This window comes from Sinocyclocheilus rhinocerous, unplaced genomic scaffold (assembly GCF_001515625.1).
Source record: "Sinocyclocheilus rhinocerous isolate Xijiao unplaced genomic scaffold, SAMN03320098_v1.1 scaffold1725, whole genome shotgun sequence".
NCBI classification, from domain to species: Eukaryota; Metazoa; Chordata; class Actinopteri; order Cypriniformes; family Cyprinidae; genus Sinocyclocheilus; species Sinocyclocheilus rhinocerous.
Window position 1 is genome coordinate 571,953 of NW_015627232.1, and position 11,349 is coordinate 583,301.

Consider the following 11,349-nt stretch of genomic DNA (forward strand, 5'->3'; position numbering starts at 1 on the left):
GAGTTTTGAGTTACCTTGACGATTGGCTGATATTAGCTCAATCACACAAACTGTTTGGAGCAGCGTTTCTGGCACTCAAATGGTTCTTACCCAATTGAGTGGTTGTCAGATTAGGTCAAGGACTGACAACAGAAGTGGATTTGTTTGCTTGGAGCATGCGCATTGCCCGCTCTGGTTTCCTTGTCTCCTCCGTCGCCTCTGGGTGTGGACGCTCTAGCCCAAGTAACTGTTGCTGTCATGACAGATCTTTTTCAGAATCAGCCTCTATCAAAATAATCTGGCTGCGGGCGCGGCCCAGCTTTTGTAAATAATAGCCTACTGTAAATGCTCGACATGCCAATAAAGCTTTGACTATTGTTTGATTATTTTGGGGGGTGGGCTATTCATACAGATGTGAGCACAAATACAAACACACAAGCACACATACCCTCCCAACACCAGTGTTGGGCAAGTTACTCTGAAAATGTAATCAAATTACTGATTACTGATTACTCCTTTTAAAAGTAATCACGTTACTGTTCTGATTACTTTATTTCAAAAGTAACTAGTAATTAGTTACATTACTAGTTACGTTACTTTTTTCTCCATGAAATCCCAGCATACACGCTCCCGATAAATCCACCACACACTCGAACACAATCATGCACACATATGTCTGCACTCATACAGTATACATGTATACATGCTTACACTTTTATATTACCTAATAAATAAATATAGGCTGTAAGCATTGAAATAAATGATAAAATCTGAAGACTATTTAATATTTCTGTTCAATAAAACCATTCAAGTGTAAATTATATCATAATTTTAATAAAACACAAAATAAGGCAGAACCTATATATAGGCCCATAGGCAGAATGGTGCATGACATCCACTGTAGTGGACAGATATATTTTCTGTCACAGAAAAAAATGTACAAGAAAAATATTGTTAAAATCTGGATGAAACTATTTCTGACATCCTATTTAACTGAAAAATATTTTTTGTACCTGTCTGGTTTTCTGAGAATAAAATTATCTAACACTTATCGCCGAGGTACATGGTGCATCCCCTTTTCCTGCCGCCATTTTGAATATATTATGCAATATCTCAAAACAAAAAATAAAAAGATAAAAAGACAACAATTAAATGGAATCGTAGACAACACTTTGGGGGTTCGCCAGTTGGTGGTTGGGACATGATGCTACATCTTAAATGGTTCAAAATGGCTTCCAAATAGCTGTCCACTGTAGTGACCACGATGCATCAGAGGGTTAATATGTGAAAGAATTCAGGCCACTAAAAATAAATTCTCTACATGAAATTTAAGCCTTCGTAGTTTATGTTGTCTCGCGTGCCACATTTCAGTCTTTAATGGCAGAGTTAATATCTGGGCAAAATGACATGTTAACTGTCTGGTGTCCATATTTGCAGCTTTAGAAAACTTGTACTGATGCCTATGTTTATAGCAATACTTTAATACAGGGCTGTGGCAGATACATTAAGCTACGTTTAACTAACTTTAATAGGATAGACAACAACATCTCAAGAACACAACATATGTTTTAATTCATGTAAATTCATAAATTCATTTAATTCATACTTACATTTAAAATCAAAAGCTTTTCATCTCAGACTCTAAACAGCCAGGCTATAAGAGTGTGGTCAACATTTGCAGAACAAGACAATGTATGTCATGCTATAGATTGTCTTACCTTTTCTCGCTTTGCTAAAGGGCATCATTCAGAATTGAAAAGTGTGTCCCAAGTACTCTCATTTAGCTTTCAGTGGTGTGAGAGACTATAGTCCCTCACAGCTTCTTTTATAGGCTGATGATGACGTAGTCCAGACACGCTGCTGCATCATGTGATCTAGTGGAGAGAATCTGCACCCTATGTTTTGACTCCTAATGTTTCTGTTTGCAAACATCGTAGCTTTAATTTTTCTATCTTGATTGCTAGAGCTAACCTACTTCCTGAGTGTTAACTATATTATGAATGCTGATAAGGATGATAATTCTTCTGACATGACTCATGTCTGTTTTGTGGAGAACAGAGGTCCAGTATGAGTCTAACGATGCTATTTACATATTCTTGTTTAGGCATCAAGCATAAGCATTGATACCAAATGTCCCTTTTTGAATCAGCACTGGGTTGGCTAAATTACGAAAACTGGGTTGTTTTTAACTCAGGCGTTTAGTGTGTGTGTGTGTGCAATGGATTTTGGTCAGCCTTTGGAGCCTGTGGGTTGTTCCATTGCAAGTAGAATTACAATTATACCACAAATGTAGGCTATTATGAGTTTGTGTTGCAATCTAATGTAGACATAATTTTGTTGACATCATCAACAATGGAAAACATAATAGCAAACTTTCAATAGTCAGATGAGAAGGAGAATTGAACGAGATCACATTTATTTGCATATGTAATTTTAGCTGTGTGACTGAATCTATATAGTAAGTTTACTTGTATTTTAGTTTTGGTTATATGGATACAATGCAATCTCTAAGTTGCAACAAGTCTCTCTTTGATAAATTGCAAGTCATTATATTTAGTTACTGTATAGGGAAAGGACATTGTCAGCAAAGGCTAGATTCTCAGCCCTTATGTTCTTTAGTTTAAAATGACATTTACAAGCCAAATAGATCTACTCTTACCATGGAATTTCTTTAAAAATATTTACCCATTTGTATTTATGGAGCTCTTCGGTCACCGTGTTTTCTTATAAGCCACATGGTTTCTCTCTTGCTCGCTTCCAAATAGATCAGCTGATCCCCCAGCTTCAGACCACACAACCAAATGAAGCCTGTCCTGGTTTCCCCCATCTCTGTGTCATTGCCTATGCCTGCAGCATTACAGTTTCTCGGAAACCTCATGGTTTCTCCAGAAATCCTCTCACTGCTGCCTCCAGATGTTCTCCAAGTGGATGTACATTCAAATGTGGGTAACACTTTACGTTCTGTAGTAGCTATAATGGGGGATTATGATTATGAAATTAATGTATACATCCAACAGGGTAGAATATAAAGAGCTAATGCAGCTAAAAACTATTTTTGTACTTTTAAAAAAATAAACATTCAGACTATACATTTGGCATTGCATTATTTTGTCCATCCGAATTGTCATTTATCCTGAATATGTCAGGTATAGTTATTTCTTGGCAGCTCTGGACTGTATTTAGAAAAGTAAATAAATGTGATGGCCAGTTGATAATGAATGCACGCTACTAAATATTGCATCAGTTGGACAGTGACATCTAGTGGAATTAACGTGTTATTATTTCTTTACCTTTTATTTTTAACATAAACAGATGCAAACATATCAGTTTTTAAAGGAATGAAGTTGAGGGTCCCATGCTGTTTACATAGCAATTATGTCACAGTATTTCTTTTTACAATAGTTTCTGACTCCTCCACTTGACAACACGACAACTACATTATAAGGGAGAATAATGATGAAAGAATGATTTCTGACCCATTTTTTAGTCAAACTGTAAATATAAAGCATGCTTGTGTAGTGGGAAACTATACAATGTTACTCTTCATGCATGATGTCATGGGAATTTAGCTCAAGATGAATGACAAAAATTAATCTTTGTCATCTTTTCTTTTAGTGGCCATTTTCTTTTGATCTGTCTCTTTAGAGGAGGAAATGCAGAATACAAGTTTAATTGGATCTCGACAGTGCTGTCTGTCCATTACCATAATATTTTGAGGCCCTCTCTTCTGCTCAAATGCCCTGTTCCAAGACTTATAGGCTACTGAAACAAAAATCAGAAAGTCTCTTGAAATAAATCTGACCTGAAAACTGCACGTTTGATTTGAGTGATTGTAAAACTGTGTTCAGTGTGCACTGTATTATAATTCAGTTTATTCAAATTTTCAAATTTCTTGCTCCACATTTCTCCACTGGGTTAGCAGCATTCTCCAAAAATGCTGGGTTAAATACAACCCAGCGCTGGGTAACATATGGACAAAAAAGTGATTGGGTTACTGCCCAGAAGGTTGGTTTAAACATTTAACCCAACTGTTGGTTGAAAACAACTCAATCGCTTCATATTAACCCAGCATTTTTTAGAGTGTACCTTTGTATAAAGGCTGATTTTGTATATGCTTTTACTCAGGAAGAATGGATCAAATAGATCAAAAGTGACCGCAAAGACATTTATAATTTTATAAAAGATTTCTTTAGAATTTTTGAATGTTGTTCTTTCTATTCCTTAAATAATCCTGAAAAAAGAACATCACGGTTTCCACAAAAATATTAAAAGCGACTGTTTTCAACACTGATAATAATTCATATTATCAATGATAATTTCTTGAGCACCAAATAAGCATATTAAAATGATTTCTGAAGAATCATGTAATACTGATTGGAGTAATGGCTGCTGAAAATTCCGCTTTGGCATTACAGAAATAAATAGCTTTATAAAATACATGACAGTGCAAAACAGTCATTTTAAACTGTAATCATTTTTTACAATACTTTTTACAATATTAATGTCTTTAATGTATTTTTTGTCAAAAAATGTACTTACCCACCCCAAACTTTTGAATAGTAGTGTACAAGCCTATATAACAAAGGAAATAAGAAATATCCAGTTGTTGCTGAATTAACCAAACTCCACAGTATCAATTAAACGGTGACATCTAGTGGATAAAAAGTGTATTTTTATTTTATTTTGTCATACCACATGAGGTCACTAGTTCACTTCAAAATAACATTGAACTTGTAATTACGATCAAAACAAGTTTGCATAAACAGTGTTGAAGCGCTTTAGTAAAACAAGTCATGTCAAAATGTTTGTAATTTTTGTATTTGTCACTTGCATAGTTATAGTTATACACTATTCCATACAGACAGGGGCCATTTGTGCTTTTAGGGGGCACAATTTTAAAATTCATCTTGACCTACTTTCAGTATTATTCATTCAGTCATTTTTCACCATGGCATGTATCACTGCGATCCCTAGAAGTAATCTATAACAATTTCAACTAAAATTAATGTTTCATCATGTTTCATTTATTTGACAAATAATTTAGTATTGTATAGTGTCAGGGGTATCATGCACTCATTACTTTTGAGGGGGCACGAGTGAGGGGGGGGGGGCTCTCATACTTGTCATGTGACACACAACAGCAACGATACTACTGTATAACTGATATGGGCTTATGTTTTATTAATTTTTTTTAAATTCGAAATATTCCCAAACTATATCATGAAATATCTCAATTCTCAAGTTATGTGTAAGTAAATGCATTTTGCACCTTTATAGATTATGTTAGTTGATCTATAATGGGCTATGGGCAAAGTAGCCTAATAGTGTAATCTATTAACTATGCATAAAAATCTGTCTTTTTACTTAAGTACCAGATATGGGTGCCTATGGAGTCGGTCTTGAGCAAACATGACTCGTGCATGTCACCTTCATGTGGATCACCCTGCTCACAGTCATCCAAAGACCTCGTTCACAACCAGTGACGAATCGTTTTGGCCGCTTGAAGGCAGCTGCACATGTTAGCTAGCGGGGGCTAATCTGCATTTGTTCTCATCATCTGCTCATCACGTTCACCAGCATACACGCCATCAACAGTAGCAGCTTACAGAATAAAACAGTGATATTTAAGGGCACTTGCCACAATACAGTGGGTGCTTGATGAATAAAATGAATGTACAGTGACTTCACATTGTTTGGAGGATGATGATGATCTAGTCATATTCAACATATTAATTGTTTTGCAAATCCTTTGTCAAAAAGTAGTGTAATTTAGCTCACTTTTAAGAATATTGTTGAAAGATGCTTTACACATGCTTTAGTATGTAAAGTACGTAAAGTAAATACGTATTTAAGCCTTTTATTTTATTAATATTTAAAATATATACTGGGCAGTTCAAACTTTACATCAGTGAACTGTAGTTAATCAGCACATAATAAACAATGAGCTGTAATACCCGCATGATAAAAGCCCCTCACATGAGAGGTCACAATGTTTACGATGCATCATGCTCATTGATAATGGCTGGGCACAATGCCTCTCTTTCTCTCAGAGTGGAGGATGGTGGTGTCACTGTCAGCTCAGAGCTGCTGACACAGAGGAAGTTAGAGAGAGAGATGTTTGGGTGTTGGATCTGGTCACTTACTTTACATAAGGCTCATCCCAGTCTTTCTTTATGCTGCAGTGGAAAATTAGGGCAGTTTTATTGCAGTATTAGCAGTTTGAACTATTACATATGGAAACCCCAAAATTAGTAAGAAAAAAAATATAAGATAGAAATTCAGAAATCTATAGTAAAACGTTTAGATTATTAGATACCAAGTCATAATTATGAGATTAAAAAGTCAAAAGTATGACAAAAAGTCGAAATTATTAGATGCTAACTCATGAATATGAAATAAAATTCAAAATAATGGCATACTTTGTCATAATTATGACGTAAAAAGTCAAAATTGACATAAAAGTTCAAAATTATGACATAATTCATAATTTATCCATAATGATGGTTAATCATAATTAGGATTAATTTTTAATTATGAATATGATATCAAATAAAAACTCAATTATGAAATACTAAGTCATAATTACTGATGAGGTAAAAAAAAATCTAAATTATGAAATTTCTATTATGACAACTCTCTAAAGATTTTAGCATGGTAATGGATATGACCATGGTAATGTATTTGGTCTTGGCGGAATAGAACTGCTACGCTGCTGAATTGCTGCTGCTGTTGGTTATTGCTGTTGTTGTAGATTATTGCTGCTGCTGCGAAGCAAGTACAGGAACTTGCTACTGCTAATACATACAATATACACAGATTTAGAGCTGTGAGTATTAAGACATACTGCTGCTGCACAAGTAGCATATATAATAACCCATAGCAGATCTATACAGGTGGAGCAGGGGAAGGTGGAGGGTTTTAGAGGAACTCTGAAAGTGTGCTGCGAAATGCTCTAGTGAATGCTAACCAGCCATTTAAATGTAAAGCAGCAAGCTCATTAGCTGTGTGTGCAACATGAACCAATCAGCTTGTGCCAAGTAGTTTAACGTTGTGAAGATCATCAGTTTGCATTAATGACACATCAGCCTGCGCCATCTAGAGTTTCGTGACAGAACTTGCCATTTTATCTCCATTCGGACTTTTATGTCATAATTCTGGCGTTCTACGTCTATTTTTTTCTTCTGTGACAGTAATGGGCTTCCATAATTATAGGCTATTCAGGCTATTATTGCTTTCTTGCCAAACTAGATACTAAGGTGATTGAAGTAACTAACAATAAAATGCAGGCATTTAGCAAGACATGTAAGAGTGAAAATTTAGCAAGACAGGTAAGAGTGAAAACACAATGATTACTATAGGCTAGTGGATTGAAATTTCAAGAAAAGTCCATAACAATTATATTGATCATCTAATGTTGTCATTAAATGCAATTCTGTGAAGTAATTTGTCCAATTGATCCAAAGTCCAGAAATCTTAATCACTAAGAAAAGGTTATTTTATTTTATTCTACACATATCTCTTGGTGACCACCATGCTGCCATCACACAAATGATACTGAATTCACATCAGAACTCCAAATCGAAGACTGTTTTCTTTAAAAAAATATTTTTAAATGTAATTTATTCCTGTAATGGCAAAGCTACATTTTTAGCATTAGCATCATAGTCCAGTCTGAGCCCGGTCTCATGAAAATCTGTAGCACTTTTTTTTTTTGTATTTTACGTGCTAGTTAAACGCAGAAACAGACTTTGGCATGCATACGATATACAAGTGTTTGATGTGCATATAATACGCAGTTTTTGCGTACATGTGATACGCACTTTGTTGGCGTGCATATAATACGCATTTTGGCGTACATATAATATGCACCTACCCCACACCGCTAAACCAATTGCGTATCATATGCACGCCAAAGTCAATTTTTGCGTATAAATAGTACGCCAAATAGAAAATGTTGCAATGCACATTCATGAGATTGGGTTACCAGTCTTCAGTGTCACATGATCCTTCAAAAATCATACTAACATGCTTATTTGAAACATTTATTATTATTATCAATGGTCACAGCTGTGCTGCTTCATGTTTTTGTGGAAACTGAGATCCGTTTGTCCTAAGATTCTTTGATGAATAGAAAGTACTAAAGAACAGCATTTAGCCCATGTGAAACATAAATCTTATGTAGCCTAACATTATAAATGTCTTTACTGTCACTTTTGAATCAATTTAATGCATCCTTGCTGAAAAGCAAAGTACTAATTTCTTTAAAGGGGTCATCAGATGCCCATTTTCCACAAGTTGATATGATTCTTTAGGGTCTTAATGAAAAGTCTATAACATACTTTGGTTAAAATTTCTCAGTGGTAGTGTAAAACAACACCCTTTTTACCCTGTCAAAATCAGCTCTGTTTTCAGCAAGCCGTTTTAGTCCATGTTCCTTTAAATGCTAATGAGCTCTGCTCAGTGCTCACCCCGCCCCTCTCTTCTGTGGGGTGATGAGCCGTTCTCATGATACTGTTTACTTTAGCCGCGGAACTTGCTAACTAGCACGCTATTAGGAAAGGCGATTTGAAAAGATTCATAAAAGAACCTTATATTCACTTCTTCTGTAGGTGAAGCTGGATCACGAATGATTCGCGCGAACATAGATGCATTTAGGTAGATCGGAGGATGCATTTCCTTCAAAAACAAATGTAATCTACTGCGTCTTCAGTGGCTCAGATGTCGGGAGTAAATGACGACTGCTATGTTCATTATTACATCCAACAACAGAACACCTCAATCGCTTAGGAGTCATTCTTGTCTACATCTGCTCCAGCGGTGAAACAATGGCGGACTGATGACAGCTCACTCAGGGCGGGTCCAGGGGCGTGTCCAAACAACTTGTAAAAGTGCATGTCGCATCCGATGACCCCTTTAAAGAAATCGTACCGACCTCAAACTTTTGAACAGTAGTGTAAAAAGTGCTCTTAAAAGCACTGAACTGGGAATGCTAATGGTTATCTAACGGCTAGTTTTCCCCCAAGTATTATAGAGCTCCTTGTTTGAATAAGTACTGGACGTCTGCAATGGCTGGGTCTCTTGGGACCTTTAGATGCATTCAGGGCGCTCTGTGCCTCGTTAGCTGTTATTGCCCCGCGGATTCTGTCTCTTCACAGACTGCACGACTTTTCCAAGAGAACCCGGGAGTCTGTATTTGGAAATCCTGCGACTCAGTAAGAATAATAATCGCCTCGGTAACCAGAGGGCAATTCCTAATCAGGCTCCCCTAGGCTCATCTGCAAGCTTGTAATGTAAATGTGCTCATTATCCCTCCTCTGTCACCTCCAGTCACTCCCTCTGTCCAAATGGCACAATAATATTAGGCAAGCAAAGTTTTTTTTTCCTCAGGATCCTTTTTAAACTAGTTTAGTTAGTATGTTTGTATAGCATGTGCTACTTGCAGTCACATGATTGTAAACTGGTTGAAGTATGATTTTTCTTAACAAAAAAATAATCAGTTGGAAAAACTGAAAAGAAAGAGAAAGCAAGAGAATTAAGCCTGCAATTAAACCAGGATTCCCTAAGTAGTCATTGTGATGAAAGTAAAAGGAATACAGGTTATTTGGAAGAAGAAATTGAGGTCAGCATGACTTAGTAATTTCATCAAAAGGAAATTAAAGTTAACAGAAAGCGACCCCTATGGAAATGAACTATTCGCAATCTTGATTATTTGAAGAAACATCAAGATCTATTATCATTTAGAGAAAATTATTCGGGGACTCTTGGCCTCTGACATGTTGTAATTGCAAATGACATGAAACGATTTTGATAAAAGAACAAAAGTGTCGTCTTTCTGACAGAAAAAACGTCCTAGTGTGCTTCACATTACTTTTGAGGCAATAAGAGGTAACTTTTGAGAGGAGCGAAAGCAGAAAATGAGAGTTCAACTTTACCGTATAATTAGTTTCATAAATGTTTCAAGTCAAATAGATGTTTAGCAGTGTGCATGTTTTTAAAATGTATTGTTTGTATTTTGTTGTCAGAATATTTTAGGTAAAGAAACAAATAATACTAAACCCCCTCTTCCTTAATGCGCACTTCTGCTGAGCCTGAGGCGAGCTCTGCGGCAGACTTCTACCTGACAGTCAAAGCATTCTTCCACACTTTCGTGACGTAATGCCACTTTGACTGCAAGTGCACATGAAGTGTGCCATTTGGGACAGGGCCATAGATGTTGTGATTTAGGTTAAAAATACATAAATACTTATCAAGCGTACATATCAAGCGATCTGTAATAACAGACAAAGCAATAGTGACCACATAATAAAAACACTTACTCACACTTGTGTGCTGCGACATTACTGTTGGATCCAATATAGTCGGCACAGCATCATCTTTCAGTTTCAATCTTTCTGAAAATCCGGTGTCGAATTGTGGGGCTAAACAGGCAGTGATGTAGAAGCAGGCGTTGACCTTCTTCTGCGGAGGCGGTGTTTAGCCACAATCTTATCGTTTGAGATATACCTGTACGAATTCTCCCCACGATAAGAATTAGTCTTCCCGTGATAATAACGATAAAGTCTAGTTGACATATTCTGTGTGCGACTGTGTGGAGTGACGTGAAGGAAGGCGGACGTGAAATTGAGCAGCTCCTTCTACAATCTGGAACAGGTTTGGATAGGGCTGTACAGTGCAACAAAAATCGGTCTGAGACTTGAGTAAATGTACATTACAGTAGCACGTGTGCGATACAGTTTTTCATGTGTATGAGTCGTTTACAAAACTGTTGCCCAACAAAGATATTATTTATTGACATGCTTTTTCTCCATATTAACTTCATAACATAGTCGAGTGTTTGAAATAACTTATTTTTGTGATCAGACGTGGTTTCGTATCACAGAATAAGGCAGAAATCATACTATTTTATAGCATTATATACAGTGATAAAGGCTATGTCGATTAGCATTGCATTATAAATAGGCTATACTTTATCCTTATAAAAATACGCAAGATTGCTTGAAGAACACAGATACCATATATTTTGTGCTATCGCATGTTTATTGTCTTCAGGTTTTCTGAGTTAAAATTTCTCTATCTGCGATTTATTCAGCTACAGCGATCACTGGATACCTCTGTCCATATTAGGGATTTCCTGGAGCATTACTTCTACTATGCATATGTGGAGTTTCTGCGCAAGGGCGCCCTCCGGCTTCCAGTATTAATTAAACGTTATTACCATTACGTGTGTACTCAGTAATGCTCACAACACCCTATTTTGGGTAAAAATAGGAAAGATAATACTTTTCTCTAAAGAAACAGGATTCCCTAAATTATCGTCATTGATATCGTTATCGCAATAAATATCAGAAATTATCGTGATACATTTTTAAG

The 11,349-nt window shown here is 36.2% G+C and overlaps 1 protein-coding gene across 1 annotated transcript in view; it reads right to left on the bottom strand.

Annotated features, from left to right (window-relative positions):
- Positions 1-1,767, bottom strand: part of LOC107723361 (tumor necrosis factor alpha-induced protein 2-like) — a 14,225-nt gene extending 12,458 nt beyond the window's left edge. The window contains exon 1 of the mRNA XM_016531951.1: positions 1,698-1,767. Within this exon, the coding sequence (XP_016387437.1) occupies positions 1,698-1,725 (28 nt within the window). The 5' untranslated portion in view covers positions 1,726-1,767. The remainder of the gene's footprint in view (positions 1-1,697) is intronic.
- Between the last annotated feature and the right edge of the window lie 9,582 nt (positions 1,768-11,349).